Genomic DNA, 22742 nt, shown 5'->3' on the forward strand with positions numbered 1-22742 from the left:
TTTGTCCAAGCAGGAGCCTCAGAGGATGCTTAAAAGGATGAACCCTTCATATACACCCCACAGAGATGGTTCAGATGTGTTTTTCTGGTGCTAAAATGAGTAAATAATGCTTTTGTCTGGTAACATTTTCTGCAGTGCGTGAAACTGTAAGAGCAGGGATTTCTAACTCAAATGTTCAAGATAATTTTGAAAACTGAACAACAGATGTCCCATTCAGGACACACACAAGGTTACTAGACAGTTTAAAAAAACTTTTCTGCTTTGCTTCATCTCTGTTGCAGTGTTCTGGGGCTCAGTTCAGTTACCTGAACACACCTGGGGTGAGGTGTGTGCCATGGGACCCCACAGCAGCTCTGGCAGGTGGAGCAGCCTCTGCAGGGGCACAGTGGGTGAATGTGGGGCCTGTGATTGAGTGTTGGGGTTTTGTGGGCAGCTGCTGCTGTCCTTGGGCAAGGTCTCCACTTCCACAAGGGAATCCAGAGTGTTTTGTGGTCTGTGGGTTGTGGCAGTGCTGGTCTCGCTGTTCTGCACAGCAGCAGTGGCTTCAGATGGGCTCCCTGGCAGCCACAGATTTGTCTGAAAGCAGAATCTGTTTTGTCCCTTGCACAAGTGCTGATCCCTGAGGGCTGCCACCATTGCTCTTGAGGGTGAACAGCACCCCAGGGCAGAAAGCAGCAAGGCAGGCACCAAGGGGATGGATCACTGACCCAGAACACACCAAGTGTGCTGAGCACCCTGTGGGGCAGAGCCTGTCCTGGCCAGGGGAGCTCACAGCACTGGGAGGGGGGTGACAATTGCAGGGACAGTGTCCCGGTTCTGGGGATCAGGCATGTGCTGGGAATGCTGCTTTTGTCCTTGCTTGACCAATGAATAGGCAAATGGCTTTTGCTGTGGGGAGTGCAGTGCCGCCCCTCTCCTGCATGGCACTGTAGGAGCTCTGCCTGGGGCTGGGTCAGGGCAGCCCTGGTGCTCTTGGCACCACAGTGCTCCCAAAGCCCAGGAGCCAGGGCTGCCCCTGCTGCCTCCCTCCCGTGCTGCTTGAGCCCAGCCTGGGTGTTGTTTTCATCCCTGTGGATTCCGGCTTCCCGCAGCAGACAGGATCTGCGTGATCAGTGGAATCTGGGGCCACGTTGAGCTGGCAGTAAAACCTCAAGTTGTGCCATTTCCCCACTTTTCATTGCAGACTCAGGCATCTGAACTTTCTTTGGGAAAGAAAGCAAGCATCAGCTGCAGATGTGAGCGTGCTCTTGGCCTCTTTGCTGTCCCTGCACCCCTTCCTGTGCCTGGTTTCCAATCTGAAATGTGCTCAGATCTCTCCTCTTTACCCTTGCTTGCCTGGTTTTACACCAGAAACCATCACAGGCTCCCCTGGCAGAGTCATGGGGCTGTCAGCCAGGGGAGATGGGCAGTGCCAGGGCTAGAGATCAGGGCTGGGAGCCCAGCAGTGCTGCACAGTCACAAGGTAAAGTGTCCTCTTCTGTTTGGAAATCTTTAATTGGCACCCAGAATAAAAACCCAAGTGAAGGTTGTTTAGACTGTTTTGTAATAAAAATTAATTCATTCTTAATTTTGTTGTTTAAAGGGGGAAAAAATCTGCCCTTTTCCTGGCCTGCTCACTTTATCAAAATGTTGCCACTAAATAGAATTTGTGGCTGTAACTCCCAGGATAGCAGTGCTGCTGCTTTGCTGGTGTCAGCGACTCACTTTAACATGCACAATTAAAAATGTGTGTGGATGCACAGGCTCCACAGCTATTAATTGGCAGAAGAGATACAAATTGTGAACTGAGATCCCATAGTGTGCTTACACCCAGCTCCCAGAGCTGGTGCAGGGCATGGCACTTGTTCATTCCTTCCAAAGAAACCAAAATGTTGGGCAGGAAAAGCTCCTGTTTGCTTCAGGGCATCATGAGGCTGGATGAGAACCGTGGAGTTTAAAATCATCTCCTGCTGGTAATGACTCTGAATACCACGGTATCTTCTGTCAAAAGAAATAGAAAGCATCATCATCTTCACCCCTCTGAAGTGTTTCCAGCCTGAGGAACACTGACGTACCTCACACTCCTGCTGCGAGTGCAGGCGCTGGTGCAGAGGAAGGGTTCCCAAATGTTTTGGGAAGTGTTTTGCTGGCCCTGCAGGGAGTAAAACAGGTCACTGGTGCGACACCAGCACATCCTGAGGAAAGGTTTCACCTGTGTCTTGTGCCTGCTGACCACAGCAAAACTCTTGCCGTGCTTTGAGCTGCTGCATTCACCCTGGTGCTGTTTGTGGGCAGCCCAGTTTCAAATGGTGAAAGCCAATGCAGCAAGGGAATAAAAGCTATTGCCTCTGAGGGCATCTGGACCAATTTTTGAGGTGGGAAGTCATCAGGATGTGTATAGTCTTGAGTTTTCATGACAATGGTGGTTTCCTGGCTGGGTCAGCTTTCAGACTATCTCCTGCTTTTCCCCTAAAGGTTAATTTTGTTTTAAATGCTTTTGGCCACATGAAAACTAAAGACAGGGCAATTTCTGCCCTTGGTGTGTATAAACAGGAGGAATCAACTTTCAGGTACCAGCAGCCCATGGCATCTGCACAGGAGGCACGTACACTGGATTTATGGTATGCTCTGCCTCAGAGCAGGATCCAGTGTGGCATTGCTCCACATTGAAAGGAAATCACAGCTTATAATATTCAACTGGTTACTAGAGCCCCCACCCACCCCAGGTTTAATATTAGAACTATTTTTCACGTTGAAAACGAAATAGTACAAAATATGGGCTTGCTGTAATTGTTGTTAGATTATGTGTCACCCTGATAAGATGTAACAAATATTTTCCTATACAGCAGGACCCGTTTCCCTGCAAGTAATGGATGGAGAAACTTCTCATAGTGTGTAGGCAATCGGTCGTAAAAACTTCCCTGAGAAGATTAATGCACCAAGTGCAACCTTTGTGGAAAATAGAAAGAAAAGAATTAAAATAATAGTTTGTTCTTTCATGTTTAATATTAATAACCAAACTTATTTGGTGGGAATGTTCCTTGCTGCCTGTGCCTTCCTCCTTCAAGGGGCAGGAGTATTTCTACTTTTTCTGGAGATCTTTCAGCAGCACCTATTGTATATAGTGCAGTGATTCTTTCAACACAACTATTTTTATCAGTAATATGAAAGACCTTTTTTCATGGCCACAGCTTTGACACCACTAAGTCTGCTGGACGTCCCTTAATAGGCTAGATAAACATTGGCTCACGGTTCAGAGTGGAAGGATTTTCCCTTGGTAGCACAGCTCTACATCTTCCCTGGGCCCTTAATGGCCATCAGAGAGGGGGCACCAGGGGACAGGGCCCTGCAGGGCCAGGGCTTTGTGCTGTGCACACTTGAAGGTGCAGAAGGGAAAAGGAGCCCTTCTAGAGGCAAATTCTGGGGGTGACCCCAGGCTAGCCCCTCCTGAGCACACTCTGCACCGAGTTCTGCCCATTAGAAGGGTCCTTGCTCTTCCTGGAGATTCTTTGGGACCAGCCACTGCTCTGCCACAGACTTGGCAGATGTAAAGATGCTCTTACACCATGATGTAATTATTTTTTTTTTAATTATTCAAGGTTTAGAAAAACTGATTTAGTTTGATTGGTGCTGCTTTCTCCTCTGTGTGTATTTTGAAATCTTGTTTTCTTCCTGAAGTACCCTTGTACCTGCAGTGAGTTTCAAGTGACAGGCACCATCAGTCATGGAGTCTGCTGAGAAACCAGGGTCAGATGGAGCTCCTAATTTGCAGTGTGTGGCACACAGTTCACTTCTTCCCAGGTCTTTGCTTGTATCTGAGGTCTGGCAGGCTACACAGCTTGAGTTTTACAGAGAATCACTTGTTTTAGTGTTGTGAGAACAGATATTTCTCCCCAGTTTTACAGAGCTTGAATTTTTATAAAGAACATTTTGTAAGCAAAGAAACAACTGGCTTGCTAAAGTAGAAACAAGAGTTTCTGTCCCTTCCTGCTGATGGTAATTGGGAACAGTGGTCTAGGGATTTCAGTACCCCAGGAAATCCACACTTCACTGCCCCAGTAGGTCTTTCGCTGAGTGAACAGAGACAAATTCATCACTAAAAAGCCAATGCCATCAAACATTGATTGGGCCTTTGAACTGCTCTGGCATTCAGAATTATTTAGGGCTTTTTCAAACTTCTTTCTCAATTGATCAGTTAGATGTTTCAGAAAACTCAAAGAAAAATGGTGCTTATATTCCTAAATAACTACATTCATCATTGCCAAGAAGGACTTTCAAACTGCAACAGAAAAAAAGAAGGTTCAATTTTGATCATGCAGCAGCTTAATTCACCGTGTCTGTCTCTGTGCTGCCAGAGCACTAAAACAGAATGTGCCATCCAGCCACAGTAAAAAGAGATTTTAGAAGCACTGTGAAAATTATTCTGCTGGTGTAATTGCAATCTTTATTCGTTTGGAGTTAGTAAGAGAGCAGATTTTTAGGTTTGAAAGGAGGAATGCTCCTTGGCCAAAAATATTCACAGATAAACAAAAAATAATTAATTAAATGTATCTGTCATTATTGTTTATTTGCAGATGTAGAGAAAGGAGTAGGTAGATTATTTAAAGTACAAAAGCTAATCAGGGCTGGCTGACAAGAGTACTGAATTTTACTTTGAAGAATGGGACAGGTTTTTACATGACTGAGATGGTAGAATATGATCAAAACATTTTTTAATCCAAACCACCCAGCTTCCTTCCAGCTCTATTTTTTTCTCCCCAGCAGACTGCAGTCCAGTCCACAGTTACTGGAGCTGAAAAATCATTAGCAATTTCCACTAACAGCACTTCAGCACAAGGAAGAGACAAGCCTCTAGAGCATCAAGGGGTGAGGACAGAGATTTTTAGCAGTTGGTCTCCTTCCCCAAGGAGATGATGACTGAGCTCCTGCGTGTTTTAGGAGGCAGAATTCCCTGATTTAACAAGGGAGCTTTGTTACATTTGGTACGTATCAATTAACCCATGTACATTATTTTATACAAGTGTGCATGCTATGGCTTTGTGATAATTTTAGCTTCTTTAACTACCACAAAGTCTCAGATAAAACCTCTTAGGAAAGCAAAACGAATAACAGAGGTAGATTCACCTGTAAGGACAAAACAAAAAATCCACCCCATAGTGTGATTAATTTCCCATTACTGAGACTCTCCCCACATGAGGAACCACAGACTTCCTGTGAAGGACTCCTGGAAGGCTGAGTATGTTTGGTATTTGTGAGGCAGTGTCTCATTCAGGAACACAGATTTAAGTTTTTGATGAGTTAACTGAAGTCATCCTCTTCAATGTCCACTTTGCACATGCTAAAAAGGACATTTAGACCTTGCCTCCTGTGGTAAATTACTATTTTTCCCATACTACCCCAAGAAATGCTTATTTAAGTAGTGTACATAGATCACCTCAAAGTGCTGTGAAGCAATCAGGTATCCATGCTTCACACAACTGAGAACGTGAGACTAAGCTGAAGTTCATCCAGACTGTGCAGAGAGGGATTTCAGTTTTAGTTTGAAAACTTTTTCTGGTTCTGAGTGATCAAGAAAGTGGGGATAATGCAAAAAATAGCTAATCATGATGGAAATGAATTTTTTTAAATCTGCTTTAGGAAAACCCAAGAAAAATTTAAGTTTCTCTGGGGAAAAGGATTTAAATAGGGCAAAGATAATGATTATGTATTTTTGCATTCTCTAAGGAAGTCTTCAGAAAATAAAACCCAAACCCTACAAAGAAGTAATCAAAAGGGCCCAATCTATCTTTCCCTTTGCTGCAATCTATTTTTGTGTTGAAGATCCATTTCACTCATATTTGGCTTTTTAAATTTCAGTTTATTTGGACTGTTTCTTAGGTCAACATCCAGAGTGAACACACACACACTTCCAATATTCTTGACATGTTTTATTATAAAGCACTTCAGACAAACTTTGATTCAAAACCAAAAAGTTATCATCTGTAAAAGGAAACTATTTTAAAACAGGATTCATAAAGAAAATAGACTGTTCTTAAGCATCAACTTCAGTTGGAGCTCTTCTGTAACGAAATCTAAAGACAAAACTCATGGGCCAAGAGCTACTAATGTCACATATACTGATAAAAGGGAGACTAAGATGTTACACACAAACCATGGAGCATCTTATTGATAATGAAACAGGAACACTCAACAGTTAATTCTGGCCTGATAAAGCAGTCCAACATTTAAATATTCTTCAGTCCCAAAAGAGACAAACCATTAACATTTCTCATTCAATAACTAAGCCAGCCTTGGCTAAGGGTTAAAGCTACTTCAAAGCATGGAACATGATAAGCTCTTCATTTCATGTACTTCTCCTGTTGATCAGCCAAGATTTTTGCTGAGGATTTAGCATCATAGAAAAGTTCATTTATTTCTTCAATATGCTCTTTCTCAATGCTGTCTTTCCCATTAATCTTGGCAAGCAGGTTAGCTGGGGTCAGCAACTGCACAGCATACCTGTGATCAAACAGAGGCAGATGAGTAATTACAATTCAGTGCATCCCAGGGAATGATGACACAGAGAGCTGGGACATTTGCTAGGAAACACAGCTCTAGCAGCAGTATGAGAAAGCCAGCAAGCACTCCAGCACGTTCATTCATTAAAGAAGAAAAGAGGAGCATTACCACTCTCTTTTAAATGATTGTTAACAGACCATGTCATTGTAAAGGAGAGGTCTGTCTGCTTCCAACAGTGAGTTATCCTACAGTGGCTTTAGACCCAGTCATGCTGAATAGAAAACTGTGCCCAACTTACCTTAGGGTTGTCTTGGTACCAATTTCCCCTAAGTGGTTTAGAGCTTCTTCACTGATGTTAATCCCTTCTGTCTGAGCACGAAGTTTGGTGATCTGTTGGGAAGAGTGAGTGAGGTATGTTCCCAAGCAATTAACATGCTAAATTACTTAACTTAGTATCTGTAAACTGTCAGCTTAGAGATGAGACATGCTACAAAACAAGATGGTGTGGAGAGTTACCCTGGTGTAAATTATCACTAAACCAGAATTTGTAGAATTCTAAGTCTTTGAAGAGGCAAATATAATGGTAAAAAATCTTATCACACAAGGAAGGTAAAGTAACACATCTGGACTGCTAATCCTTCACGGTAACTCTGCACACTTGGCAAACCCTATCTACAAATGGGGAGGAGAATATGAGGACTTATATAAGAAGATGGAAAATGTATGCTAGAAGTTAGTGGCAGCTGGAGGCTTCTGGATAGCCACAGCAGTTACTGAATTCTGCAGTGTATCACTGGTGCTGCAAAGCAGAGCCCTCCTAAAAGCCCTACAGAAAACTACACCCCTTCCTTAGCAGCTCACAACACACTTTTTATTCAATTGACAAGAAGATAGTAAAATAAATAAAAAAGTTACTTTCTATGATTCACCTATTCCTTCAAGAAGAAAAAAAAAATCACTAAGAAAAATCTAATCTTTCAAGAACAGTCTCAGGCTTGTACCAGTCTGAAGATCTTTACAAAGTTGGAGAGGAAGATATCACCAATAAGCCTGAGCATATAAAGCTGTAACAAAAGTGGCACAAGTCTCTCGGTAGTCTGTATTACCAGCTGAGTGATAAGGGGCAGACTGGATAATGATGTTGTGTTGTAGTGCAGAGATAACTCTGGAACTGCAAGCCTCATATAATACAGGTATTTTTCACTTTGGCAGCTTTGTAAACAAGATATCAAGAAGCACTCGTTTAAATTAAAGCCATAAAAATGCGCTCAGGGAGCAGAGGAAGAGAGGGGCCTGAAATGGCAGAAAGTTGGTGCTAAGATATGTGCACTGAATATTGGCAATGCTGCTGCCAATTTCAATTTCAGGCTGAAGATTTTTTTTTTTACCTGTAGATCACTCAGACATCCCCTTCCCTTCATTCAAACACTGCTACTTTGTTCTTCCTCTGCTACAAACAAGGTTTTGAATGTCACATCTTCAACAATGTTTTTTAGAATAACTTTTTATCTGTAACCTGGTAGAACACTGCCTAAAGACTAGGGCCCAAGCCATTAATCCACCACTTGCTTACATATCCATTTACTATGGAATAGGAAAACAAGTGTTTATCAGGTGAAATACATTAGGAACAAAACATCTCAGTTATAACCTTTAATATCCAAGGCACATATGCAAAAAAGTTTGATTACATCAACTGACTAGAATAAGCATAAAAGTGCATTTTTTCCCTATTCTAGCTGCACTAAGGTTACTGTGTGTCTTGTCTCAGAGCAGCACTTCACAATGGGATTTCTACTTTATCAACATGCTCAAAAAATATTTTGAACTGGTTATGAACAAACTTTCAGTAGATACATGACCAGATTCTGTGCTGATAAAGGACTCAATGGTGAAGGCAAAGAGTCTCACACAGAAACATCAGCAGCAGAAACTTCCTCCTAACATGAAAGACAAATAATGAGAGCAAAAATAGAGAACTAACTTACTTATGCCTTGTTTTTACCCCCATCCCAACTGTACTTAGTTAGAAGCCAAAGTTAAGTGTAATAGCTCCTCTTCTTCTCCCATGAGAAGTTGCCATTCAGAAGCTTTAATTTAAGGGAAGATGAGGTTATCTGACTATGGGAACATGATTTATGGGTCTGAACTCTACCTTTAGGAAATGTTACTCTGAACACTTCCTTTCCTTCAGCCCTGGGGAGGTGGAAATCCCAGCATTTACCCAGCCCTTCTGAACAGCAGCATTCAGAAAGTGTCTTACCTGCATGGTAATCCAGCACTAACTACACAGAATTCACTTTACACTACAGGGAAATCCAGACAGTCTTTAATATCCCCAGCTTGAGTAAAAGTCACACATGAAAATTTGTTTTGTAGACTAAACCTAATTGCATTGTTAAATCACTGGGCTGCTTCTACTGCAATTTACACCACAATGCTTCAAAATGTCCTCTAGGTACAAAAAAAAATCATCCTGAGAACAGCTCAGGACATCATCAATGAAAAGCTCCTCAAACCAAGTGAAATGAAGCTTTGCCTCTGTTCCATAAATGCATCCACAACACCTTGGCACTTCTCCAGCAGCAGGAGACCATTATCTGGCATAACACTCTCCTCCAGTGACACTATCTCTTAAATAATACAAAGAATTGACATGGTAAACCCTAATGTCTTCTGCATTGTGTCACTTCCCAGCACTGAGAGGCTAATGAGGGGGGATCTTTGACACAATGCATCCTAATGGCACCAAGCATTATAATCAATATACAATGCATTGTGATGGCCCCACAGGAAAACTTGCAGGCATTTGGAAGGATAGCTCTAAAACACTTTCTGTGTTTATATTTCCAAACTTAACTAGGGGCATTAAATTCTCCCTATTTCAGGAGACAGCCCCAGTAGGTTAAAGGTACATAAGGGCATAAAGGCAAAAATGCAGCACATGAGGGTGTATTCCTCAATCCCTCTCATGTGAGGGAAAAGCCTGAGGTCTGGGACTAAAGATCCCATGATCATCTTACACCAACGGAAAAAGCATCACCTACTGAAATCTGCAAACTAGGGCAAGTATGTCTGTGCAAGAGGCAGCTTCAGCTAACAATTCACAAAGAGGTGCCACTTTCAGCTCCACATGTGCTCAGCAACTCCTCAGTGGCTGGAGTCAGAGAGGTTGTGTGCACAGCTTTAACCAGCTCTCTGTATTGACTCCTAGAGAAGCAGGCTTTTAGCAAGCAGGGAGCTTTCTGGCACAAGCCCTGGTGACCACAGAGCCAAACATCTCTACACTAACAGAACAGACAGAAGCTCTGGGGACTTGTAACAAGCTCCTTAAAATGCTGTGCATACCTGCTTCATTTCCTGGGGTGTATAGAGCATGGTTCTGATAATCATGACTCGATCCAGCAGGTCCAATGGTATTCCATGAGGAGACACAATATCCTCAGTGCCTCTAGAGGAGAAACCAAACAGAAAGAAATCAGACATTACTGGGAGTTCAGTACATTGATTTGGTTAAAATCAGTAAAGAGTGACTATATTAGTTTACAATTGTGTGTCCACAGACACACACACCCCTGGGTCAGAGACAGGAAACATTCTGGTCTAAGGTTTATTCCAGACAGCCCCAGGGAAACAAACACTATTGCTGGAGCTCTTAAACGTGCCTCAAATATAGTGAGAGGTGCTTTCTTGTATTGTCTCACAATACAGCCTTATCTAATGTTCCAAGGCATCCTCCAGCAAGGAACAAATCATTCTTACTAAGTTGTTTAGCAGTATCAGCAGAAATTATATATATTATCATTCATTTGGAGAACATGCCCTGTGGCTGAGCAAGGCATTCTCTCCAATCCCTCCAGTGAATACTTTGGTGGTTTACATTCCATGCCTGCAATCCAGCAAACTGAGAAGTTTAGGTCTCTGTATGAAGGACAGGGCAGGATCTAGATCCCCAACCACTTTATTTGTTTGACATGCAACTCCCAACAGCACAGCCTGCAGACACATGCACTCTTGGTTTCCCAGGACCACTGTAATTTACTGTGAAGTCAAAAGATACCCAGATTTAATTTAGGAGAATTACACAGATTGCAGTAAGAACAGTGAAGTGCTGGTGGAGAATTACACTTTTAAGTTCAGTGCTAGTATTTAGGTAGCTGCAGCTCTGGCCATGTTCTCCAATATTAGCTGTCACTAATATATGGAAAATTTCCTCTTTTAAATCACAGCTTTTTCATAACAAGATCTGCAGTGAATCCATGCTGACGGATCTCTACTTCCTTTACTTTTACAAGACAGCTTTTTTACATCTTTGCAAACAGACTGAAGTAATGTCCATCCTAAACATTTTTGAAGGGCTTATCATTCTCACTTCTACCCAATGCAAACAGAGAAATATTAATACCAGATGAGCCACTATGAGGGAAAGGAAAAGCTGGTTATACAGCTGAATTAAATCAATCCAAAGAGTAGCAATCATTGCTAATGACAGCTTGTTTAGATGTAATTAGACCTAGACCACAAACTGGTAGTAGAACTTACAGAAGACTGAAATCAGAGGAGGGAACTTTTACTGAACATGCAAAGAATGCATTTTGTGGGTGTAAAATATCAAAGTGAAGTGGAAATTAAAAACAAGTTGGTTGGCAAGACTGAAGAATCACAAAATGTCAGACCAACAGAGCAGGAAAAGGGAAAGGCTGAACTGTGACACACTTTACCAGTATGAACTAGAAGCTGAAGTCTGACGGAATTAGGATTGCAAGCAGCAAAATAATCCAGAAGCAGGAAACAATGGTATTAGAGGTTTGTAGCTCTGGTGCTTTTGATGTCCCCAATGTGCAGGTAACAGATGTATGGAGGTATACAATGACAATGGTAACTGTCACAGATCACCCAGGAGTGAAACAATTCAGAGACTGTCAGAGGAGAGACGTGTTAGGGGAAAGGAGGAATTCCAGTCAGCCTGGTGTTAAATGCTTGTCCCGTCATGAAGCTCCTAAGCAGCTCTTGAGCATGAATGCAGCTTGCAACTCATGCAGAGGATTATCACAGGTGCCAATTTGAGAGACAAAAGCCTTCTAAGATTGTAACTCTACTGACACAGCTAATTCCAAGATTTTTGTAACAATGCAAAGTGGCAAATTCCAGTTTAGCCATCCTACCTGATAATGCAGTTTCCTCGGTTGGAAGCAAAGATGACAATGGGGGAAATGGAAGATTCCAGGGCTCGGTGCAGGTATGTGAAACACTCAATGTCCAGCATGTGAACCTCATCCACAAAGAGCACACCTGGCACCAGCTCTGCAATGCCTTGATCAATGTATTTGTTCACCACCTTATTTATCTCTCCTCGAAGTTTGTCTGAGAACAAAAAGAAACTGTTGGTTGTTCTGCCAGTGAACTATGGGTCAGAGGGTAAGGCTTGAAGTAAAGAAAATTCTCCTTGAACTTTTCCATGGTTTGGTATCTTACTGCCACAAGGAAAATACCTGTGACTCTAAAACTTTCTGACACTTCATAGTGTTGGTGAGACATCTGTGCAACAAAGTATTTCTAACTGAAATATTCACATTTGAAAAATTCATGTCCTTAGACAGCTGTTACAGAGGTGCCATTCTTCTACCCCACCAAAATTCAGTATGATTGCTACATCACTTTCTAGAATTTGTGTCTTACTGCTGTATTCAGTTTGGCTCTGTTGAAAGCCTGAACCTCACACTGTGGCAGGGATGTTGTAGGATGGGCACTGGCATTCTGACCTCTCACCAGAAGATGGGTGCAGAGCACTGGATACATTTTACCACTACATGCACGAACCAGTAACCTGTACTGAGTCCAGCCATTATAATTCTAGCAACTGTATCATGCTTTTGGAAATCTGACTATTTGTGATTAGATAGTATGTAGTTACTCATTTAAATATAGTAACACTATTTAAAATCATTTTCTAACTGGAAAACACATAGATTACACAATCTCAAAATGCCATACAAGTTTCATACCAGTAATTTCAGTTTTCTTAGGTTTCATCAACTGTCCCATCATAGAAAGGATGTCTTGTCCTCCCTAGGAAAAAAAAGTGACAGATCAGCTTTGAGGTCATGTAGTAAGCAGAACATTTTGGGAAGTTTTTAGATCAGGAATTAGTCAAAGAAGTTGTTTCTAAGAGCAGTCTTTGATAATCTGTCAAAGTTTAGGTCACCTCACCACAGGAGTATTCTAAACAATCACCTAGCTACCCCCCCATCCTTGCTCATTTGGAGAGCATAAAAAAATCAAAATGAGATATCCTCTCTTGAAAAAACTGTCACAGAGGAACTCTTAAGGAATGAACTTGTCAGGGCACACAAAGATGTGGACTGCCTGCATGCACAGTAGGTGCTCAGCCTGTCAACACAGGAAGAATGATTCTAAATTTTATAACTTTTTAATACCATTATTTTTATCAAATAATTATTTTTGTAAATTATTTTGAAATTGAATAAGTTAATGAGTTGTATTGTTTTACTGTAGGGATTCCAGCATTTAAACTTGTTAGTGACTTCTGGTTTTGACAGAGATAGAATTCCCTCAGGAGTGGATTTATGTGAAGACACAGCAAGGAGTAATTCTTCTATTTTCTGGGGTTTCTTTTGCTGCAATACATGCAGAGCCCTACTGAAATTCACAAAGAAGTTTAACAAGTGACTATGAAACATTTCTGAAACAAGTAAGAATATCAACAGAATCCACAGCAGTCAAAAATACTTAAGACACCTTTTATCACAGTCCTTGCAGTTTCCACTTCATAATTATAAAACCATAAACACAGAGCAGAATATATTAATCTGCATTCAGAACTTCCATTAAAATGAAATTATGCAGGTCTGGCTGTTGCTACCTCACACCTTACCTACCTCAAACCTAGGCAGCTTTCCCTCTAGAGAGAAAGCAATAATCCCTTTTTCTGGTCAGAGGCAACAGCCCACAATGCTCTTTTTCTGCAAGTGATGAGGCACAGCAGTGGAGGGAAAGAGAGCAGGGTCTAGATTTTGCATTAACTGTGAAGGTGGTGGATTCCAAATATCTGTGTGGAACCTGTCCTACAACTCCCAGACCATTCTCTGTAGTGCCAGGAGTGTTATCCTGACAGTATTCCATGACCAGGTGCATGAATTCTAAGGAAACAACTGCTTTAACCTCCTTAACCTCCATGGCAGAGCCCTGGGCTAGACTGGCTTCCAGGTGTAACACCTACTGCTTTTCCTACAGTGGAATCTTTGAGGGTGAGTTAGCTCAACTTCCTACATCTCGATTATTCTGGTAACATCACATCTATCCCAAATAATTTTTCTGTAAAGACTTAATCTGTGAAGTCACATACCTGAGGTCGAGCATTGGCCACATCCAAGTCATGCAGGGTTACATCCTGAATAATTTCCTTTTTCTTGTGCACATCACCTTTTGGCAAGGGAACATACTCTTCAGCTTCAAGGTCAAATTCTGTAGCATAGATATCACACCTGCCTTGCCTCTGAGGAACAAAAAGGAGAAACCCAGGTATAGAATTAATTTCAGTACCAAAACCTTGAGTGACATGAATTTGATAACATGGTTAGTTCACAATTCCAGTTCTGACAAGCTTCAGCTGACAGTTCAGACATCCCAGTCCCTACTTAGCAACAGGCATACCCTATCTGCTGATCAAAGCTCAAAAACTCTGTTGAGAAACACCTGATATTTTCAGTGGCAACAATATTCTACTCCTCTCTCCCCTTCTTTTACTGTACACAATTCTTGCTAAAGGACAAATCCAGCAGATTAACCAGAGATTGGGAGAACCTCCTTTGTAGGTGGGTGATTTATTATGATAGAAAATATTATGCTCATCCATTAAACAGCAAGTATCACTATACACTTTCTAAATCAGATATGAAAAGAATGCTAACTAATGCAGTATTCCCTTCTACATGTATATATCTTGTGGAGAAAATATCAGAGCGATAAAAGAAAGATTAAATACGCTGCACATGTCAGCTTGAAAATGACTAAAGTTGTTTGGTTCTTCCCCTCTTCCCTTAGAGATGCCTTGATCTTACAAAAAAGAAAACCCATCCAGACAGCATCAGTGATAGCTTCCTTGCCAGATGACCTTAATTGTGAACCAGATCTCCACATCCTTTGGGTGCAAAAGAGACTTTTCTCTCCTGATAAGGAAAGCACTGGGCTCTTTTTAAAATTTCCATGTAACCATACCATGTCAGTTAAGGTTAATAAATCAGAGAACCTTCTGACAAAGGCAGAGAAAGGTCTGCAAAAAACATACACTTGCATAAAAGTACAGAACTTTTCTTTTACCTTGACAGCTCCACTGTTTGCTTCAATATAAATAACGTCACCGGTTTCCACTCGCTCCTTCTGCAAGCTCTCAAAAATGCTCGGGTCCAGCTGGAGACAAGCAAACAGCACAGCTGATCAAAACAGCTCCATATTGTTATGGTAATCAAGGTAAAGAAATTCAGTTTGAAGCTCACTCCCATCAGCTGAAATTAAACTGCAACTCACCCTGACAATACCTCTAGGATTTTATAAAGCTGTAACGTTTGGAGTAGGGATAGCGAATAAATCTGGAAGATGCACAGAACTTGCTGTCTTACAAAAAAATCTGCTATCCAAAAGGAAGTGACAGTGCCAGAAACATAATGGTACCAGCTACAAAACATACCTCTGAGTAATGTGACAATGTATTTACACTCAATAAACAGTAATTCTCTAGCTTTCCAGGAAAACTTTTATAAAAAATCTGCCTATAGCATTGAATATATGAATCAATATTCCTTCATTTCTTGAGTCCTTATCCTCTGTGGAGCTCTGTGAGGGAGAGTGGGTGTGGAATATATTAGATGCCTTTGTTTCTCCTGGTACATGTTTATTCACTTTTGCTCTTCATTTCCTTGTTTTCAGAGTGAACAAATGAAAGATGATACTTAACAACAGAGACAGCTTTTAGTTCTCTCCAAGTCTGACAGGGAAATTGAATGGAGACAAGAAAACAAAAGGAAAGTGGGCCTGAGTTGGCAACACACCAGCTCAATTTCCAGTTCTCTATCAAATATTCACTAGAGCATGACACCCCATGTAGAAAGAAAAGATGTGACAGAAAGAATAATTTATATTTAAACAGGCACTATTTCCCAAGCTATCCTCAAAAATTTGGTTCCTGACAATCACAAAAACAAAACCAAACAAGGCCTTTCTCGTATGTTTATTACCATGAACATTAATTTATAGCCAGGGTCAGAGTGTATCACAGACTGAGACAGAATGAAGCTCAGATTGTCAACTCAGCCCATTTTTTGTGGTATTTGTCATTTACAAAATTGCATCTGGATCTCTTCCTATCAAAACTCACTTTTAACTCCTTGAAGACATACAGGTGAGTGTTGCCAAACAGAAACAGCAGCTGCTCACCAAGTGATGATGGGTTTATCTCCTATTTCTATTAGTAGGACACAAGACCAATATCTAAATATCCTACATAAAGCAGATAAACAGTCAGGATAAAGTTGTCTAGCCAAAGAAGGCAGCCTCCTGGCAGCTCCACCTGACAGAGTGGATCAAGAGCTTGAAATGGAAATAAGAAGTGCTAAGAATAGAAGCTGCAAACCCAAAATACTTAATGAAATCTCTGAGACTCTACCACACTTACCTTCAACTGTTTGGTTCCCTTTGCAGTTTTGAGTCCTATAATTACATGGCTGATGGTTTTGCCATATCCCCCCATGGGATTCTCAGTCTCACAGGGAGTCAGTTCTGTGACTTCTCCTTCATAAACTTCCTTGGTCTCTTTAATCCTCAACCCTGCAAGAAATTGTTTAACATTGTTTCAGTATACACTTGTGAGTCTGCTGCTTTACTGTCAACAAAATGTAATTTATTGTTAGGGTGCATTACATTTCATGGTAATGTTTTACTTTTAAAGGCAGAAAGATGAATTATTGCTCTCTTCTTCAATATTAAGCGAGAATATCCATCCTGTGCACAAGAATGAAGCTCAGCCCAAGTTCTGACTTGCTAAGAAGTTTATTAAACTTTTAGAAATTACTTTATTCTATTTCTTATTATTAGTTCTTGAAGCAAATGCTAGGATCCTCTTTTTTCCCCTCCCACAAAAAGGGAATTGCTTGATTTGCTCCCTATGCTGAAGCCAGAAATACAGACCATCTTCTGAAACTAGTGACATTAATATGACATTTATACAATTTCTGGACCATCAAAAAAGCCCTGCAAAGTCACCAAAAATATAGAAGAAAAAAAGTAAACTTTATATTTTAGCAACTGAGTTAAAAACACAACACAAATTGATTAACAGGTATTGTGCTAGAACATAATAAAATTACTAAAGGGTTTATGTATAATTCTAAATATTTTTCCAGTTAGTAGCAAAAGGTGAGTTAGATAAAATTTAGCAGTAACTGCTACAACACAAATTTAAAACTATTTCAAAATAGCTGAAAATTACATCCTCACTTTGTTATTTTTCAGACAGCCAAGCAATCATCAGAATATCTGGCTATCTTCTGTTCCAGTCAATTACTGTAATTAACTAGGTTATTTTAAATTGATAAATAATATAGAGCTGAAGACATTTGCAGGCAGACTGTTTCAAAGCAAACCCACTATCATCACCACCACCACTACAATTATGTATGCTCTTACTACACAGAAGTTCAAAGAATCCACATCTGAAGAAACTCCATGAAGTATTTTATGAGACACACATGCCATACCAAAAATAATGAATGGACTGTAACAAGATATAGGGAAGTCATCCTGCCCAGTCTGAGGGTATTGTGACTTTATAAACCTTTGCTTGTTCCGTAACTTTTCATTTTGCTTTGAAATAGATCAGACACTTCACCAGTAATTTTGAGCTGCTGATAGAGGCTATAAAGAACTGACAAACACGAGTCTGTCTCCCTCTACTGGGCCCAAATTCAGACAAGGATCTGAAATGTGAGAAACAGCCTAACTGTGACAAATTCTTGGTAGGAAATGTTTGCTTTCTCTTACTTACGATGACATAAAAATTTGTGTACAAAGTTAATTTCAGTAGTTTTAAAAATGTTCTTCAGGTGTGCCAAAGCATCAGACAGAAATTAATGAACCTCTGAATTAAAAAAAAACTGACGTAGACAAGGCTGCACCACACTGGCTCATGAGCAATGAGTATGAAACAATATGGGAATCTGTACACTGAAACTGCTATAGCCACCAAGTGGACCAGGTTGCTTGTCCTCTTTGTTTTGCTTTAGATGTCCAGCACAAGCTCTACCCTGCTCTGAAAATGTGGCAGCCTGTTTGTGTTTGGGGTATGACTTGTATGCTGCTGAAGCATGCAATGAATCTTCCAGTTCCATTTCATCTGGAAAGAATCCAGTTCAAGTGTTCATTCTGCTCCACAACACAAGTCAAAGCCAAGTCAGCGAGGGCAAACCCAGGGATTTGCTTCAGAAGCATTCCTCTAATCCAGACTAATGTGCTCTTAGAGAGGTGTCTGTAGAAAATATTCACAGATGAATGTGATCTGAACAAAGGTAATTGATGCTTTGAACTTGCTGCTGATTATCCTTTGATTTCAAATGAATACCTATGTGTCAACTACAAACTTCATTCTCAGTGTTCTTAGAGAGATCTCTTACTTCCAAATCAGACCCAAATCCGAGGCAGCAGCTGTGGGCTGTCTGATGCTTTGGTTCAAGAGCACTCCGTGGAGATGAACAGGGTCTGCTCCACCCATTGGCAGGTACAGCTTGGCAACACAAGGAACAGCTACACCACAGAAGTGGCTCCTGCAGCAGTTATTTCTTACTGCAGCTGAGCTCCTAACATTAGCTGCTATCATCATCCTCACCAGCTGCTAATGAGCTCTATACTGGATTATCTCTCCCAGGTTAAATTACTTTTAACCCATACAACAATTTGATCTCCTCATTTCCACTCTGTACTTTTAGGTTTCTTACATATTTTAATCTCTCTACTGCATCCCAAACATTACTTGGCCATAAAACTACATTGAGTCTGTTATTAAAAGACACTTAAAAAAAATTCTGTAGACTCAGAATAAGTCCTACTTTCTTGTAAAGTGATCCAAACCAGTCAGACTGTAGTTTCCAAGGAAAAAAACCCCAACTATCAAGTACAAAATTTGATGTTAACATCTCTGATAATTTTTAACAATTCAGGTGGCTAAACCCCTTGAAAGCAAAATGCACATCAGCAATGATGATGCACACAGAACCTGCTACCAAGGAGACATACAAACAAACAAAACTTAATAAAACCTAAATTAATACTTTCAATTACTGATGGATGTGTGAACTGAAGCTTCCCTTGCATCCAGACCCAACCACACTGCACAGAATATTTTTTTTAAATGTACCCTTGTAAAATATTTCTTTAACTAGCAGGGAAGGTAAAACCTGAGATTAGATCTCAACTGGAAAGTGTTTCATTATAAGAAATGGTGGTTACTAGTCCTTTAAAATAATTTGGAGAATTTTTTTGAAATACAAAAATATTCAATAAAGGCTGTGTTACAAAAATGTGACACGGAATTCAACAGGAAGGAATAAAAGAAGCTCCATCTTTCATTAACATTAATATTTGTTTAGAAGTGTCTCTCTACTGACATTCAGGGAATGCAGGGAACTAACAATGTAGCTGGCTGTTAAATCTCTGCTATCTCTAGAACTGACAACATGGATGGCATAAGTTCCACCTGCTGGTTCAGGTTTCCAAACCTCTGACAGGGAACTTCATCACATCAAGGAAATTTTGCAGACTACTGAGGCTTCCCTCCCCCAGGCCCTGCCAGTTTCATGGTAACCAGAAGACCAGAGCCTACTGAAAGCTGCTTTCTTATAAAAGTCAATGGAATACTTTTGTTTCACTGAAGAGCTGAGAGGTTTCACCCTGCTGCTGCCAGATGAAGTCCAAGAAGAAACATGGTACTGAAACAGGAAAATTACTGTTAATATGTTCAGGGCTAAAATCAACTGGGCTCTCTTTAGCAAATCCTCACACAAACAAGGGCCACTTCTATCTGCATTTATCAGCTGTCAGCAGCAGCTGTGTAAGAGATTTTAGATAGTCACTGAGGCTGTGCTGCAAATTAAACCAATTTACATCAAACTTGTAAATGCACTGTAGAATTGACGATGACATTAAGTTACAGTGTTTATTCAGTTGGCATGGAACTTTCTCTTGCTCACTGGAACAGTAAGTCAGGCTAATGCTGCTGTTTGGGACCCCCTGATTAAGACTGTTTATTTAGTAGGGCGAAATCACAAAATCAAAAAACAGGAGGAGCATTTTTCTGTCTACAAGTATTTATGCTAACATAAGAAACTAAAAATTATTTTTTTTCTTTCAGCTTTATTAAATCACAGGCAAAACAGAGAAGTGAATGTGGAGGATGAGAGAATCTGGTGAAGTATAAACCAAAATACAAAAATTGAATTTTGTTTTGTTTTCTGTTTACAGTTTGTAAACAGAAAACCTGACTCCACTAAGCGTGAAAGAGATTCACTAAATTAGGATCAGCACTGAAGAAAATAAGCATACAAAAATCTGAAAATGTCTTGACCACTGAAGTTTTTCCTTTTGAGATGACTGGGAAAAAGCAAAGTCAGTATCATGCAAACACTTAATTCTTCTTTTCCTGAAACTTACCAATTGCACGTCGGAAGTTTTCCATTAGAACTTCTGTTTTCTTGATCTCAGTGGAATAGACCTCACTTCCAACCATAGGACAAAAAGGAACTTTGCTTCCCAGTTCCTGAGCAATAGCTAAAGCCAAAGCAGTCTTTAAATGGGAAAAAAAAAAAAAAAACAAAAAAAACAAAAAAACCACAGACATTCATTTTGGAGAGAATTAAGAAATTATTCCTTTTGCACAAAGTTAACTTTCCTCATTACATCACCTTCTATACATCAATTACCAATTTAATGGTAAGACCATTCTGTCTGACATGTATTTCTCACATATAACAAACCCTCCTCCAACACTGGTGACCTTGGCCAAAGACTTTAAAAAAACCCCTGAAAACACAAAACTGGGTATTTGAATTTGAGAGTTGATCCAGATGTGAAAAATAAATAAATAGCACGGGGGAAAAAAGAAAACCAAGCAAAAAATATTCTGGCTTTTAATATAAAAGTAACTTCTAAAACTTTTTCAGAGGCCTTGTTACCTATGTGTTTAGTAATCTACAAGAGGTGGTTTCACTTTAAAGATGCTGAACACATCACTGGGTACTGCCAGTGTCAATGACACCATAGAAGTAAAAATATCAAGTAGAAAACTACATCAATACATTGACTGAAAACAAATTCTAGTACATGAAAACATTTTGTAACCACTATCCCAAAACAGTTTTGACAAATTAAAATACATTTGAAAATACTTTATTTTGTAAAAAAAATAGAAGAGTAATACCTTGCCAGTTCCAGGAGGTCCTGCCAACAGCACTGCTCTGCCAGCCATTTTTTTGCTTTTGATTAGCTCCACTATAACCCCACATGCCTGTAAATTAAATATTTATACTGTTAACACAAGTATTGCTATAGTATCCTTTGTTTCAATGCTACTTAAAGTGTTTAAAAATAACACGTTTAACAAAAAGTAAAGATTTCAATTTCATGCACACAAAAAGAAATAAAATATTAGGGAAATGTACTTTCTACAATCATTTTATCTGACACAGACATTAAAAATCACAGAAAACGAAACTCAATCTGTGAGCCCCGACTCCTTTTCCACTCTTGCAGTCCCAAACACAGAGAGAGGTTTGCAAGTAAAGCCAGAAATTAATCTTGGCTGCCTGAGCCGAAGATCCTCTACAGATCTCCTTTCACGGCCAGGTTGGACGGGGCTCTGAACAACGTGCTCCAGTGGAGGTGTCCTGCCCTCGGCAAGAGGGTTGGAACGAGACATCATCCTTAAAATCCCTTTCAACCCAAACCAATCTGGGACTCTGTGATGGTTTTCCTTAAGATCCCTTCCAACCCAAAGCAATCTGCGATGGTTTTATCCGGCCCCCGCACTGAAGCGGATGCTCCAGTCCCCGTCTGCACCAAACCCGCTGACTTTTGCTCGGTTCCGTTGCCTCTAACACCCCAATTTCTCCGCCGGTACCCGGGAGACCGCCACGGTCCCTGCGCGGAGCAGGAGCAGAGCAAGCACAACCCCGAGCGCCCCCATCGCATCTCACACGGCAGCGGCCACACGGAGGATCCCGGGCACGGCTCTCACTCTGTGCCGGGGACTTGTCACCCTCACCGGCCCGGCGCCGCGCTCACCTCCCGCGCGTTCTCCTGCCCCACCAGCCCGGCCCCCGCCGGCTTGGCGGCGCCGCTCTCGTCCAGCCCCAGCCCCTTGACATGGCTGTGGGCGGCGATGCGCTGGGTCTTCGAGGTGCTCTTCACCTCCTCGATCTTCATGGCGGGGCCCGGCGGGACAGCGGCAGCTCCGGCCCGGCCGCCCCGCGCTCCTCGCACGCGGCCCGCGCGTTACCGGGGCTCCCAGCGCGCGCCGGCGCGCCCCGCCCCCGCTCCGCCATTGGCCGCCGCCACGGCGCTCTCGGCGCTCATTGGGCGCGGGGCCTGTCCGTCAGCCGCGGGGGCTCAGGGTTTTAGGGTCCGCCCGCCCGTTTCCGCGTGCGGCGCGAGCGGTCGGTCCGGGCGGGCGCGGGCGCTGCGGAGGAGTAGGGCCGGGAAGGAGGGGGGCGGCGGAGTGGCTGTGCCTGGAGTCGCTCAGGGAAACGCTGGACTCGGTGCCAGGGTCCGGTTCTGAACGTGGTGATCCCTCATGGGCTGGACCCTGTGAGCTCGGAGCTCTTTTCCAACCGAAGCGGTTCTGCGATTCCCTGAGTCGGCGAGGGGGGTTTGGGGAGAGGCGAGTGGAGCCCTCCTGGAGGCGGAACCAGCTCGTTCTTGCTCGCAGGTTTCTTGGCCCTGCAGCACCAGGAGCACTTTCTTTCCTTCTTTCGTTCTCTCTCCAATCCGATGTGGCTCTGGAGCCAGCGCTTGTGCTGCTGCCGAGGCTGGGGCAGTGCTGGGTGCCCCCGGCTCGGTGTCCTGCCCCTTGCCCGCCCACAGCCGCTGACAGCGCGCCAGGGGCCCCTGAGCCTTATCAAAACCTCGGCTGGCTTTAGCTCACAAAAATAAGCTGGGGCTTTCCCAGGGTGTTTTCTAAAGTTTTGTCAAAGATTCACAAAATC

At 41.8% G+C, this 22742-nt stretch overlaps 1 protein-coding gene across 1 annotated transcript; it reads right to left on the reverse strand.

Moving 5' to 3' along the window:
- Positions 1-5891: 5891 nt before the first annotated feature.
- On the reverse strand, positions 5892-22040 carry RUVBL1 (RuvB like AAA ATPase 1). Its single transcript, XM_058031894.1, has 11 exons — positions 21823-22040; positions 20960-21046; positions 20194-20326; positions 16169-16320; positions 14818-14907; positions 13844-13993; positions 12483-12546; positions 11643-11841; positions 9826-9928; positions 6776-6867; positions 5892-6477 (listed from the first exon to the last, which is right to left on the reverse strand). The coding sequence occupies exons 1-11, from the start codon at positions 21961-21963 to the stop codon at positions 6318-6320; spliced, it is 1371 nt and encodes a 456-aa protein (XP_057887877.1). The 5' UTR covers positions 21964-22040; the 3' UTR covers positions 5892-6317.
- Positions 22041-22742: the final 702 nt, after the last annotated feature.

The sequence above is a fragment of the Melospiza georgiana genome, chromosome 11 (assembly GCF_028018845.1).
Source record: "Melospiza georgiana isolate bMelGeo1 chromosome 11, bMelGeo1.pri, whole genome shotgun sequence".
NCBI lineage: Eukaryota > Metazoa > Chordata > Aves > Passeriformes > Passerellidae > Melospiza > Melospiza georgiana.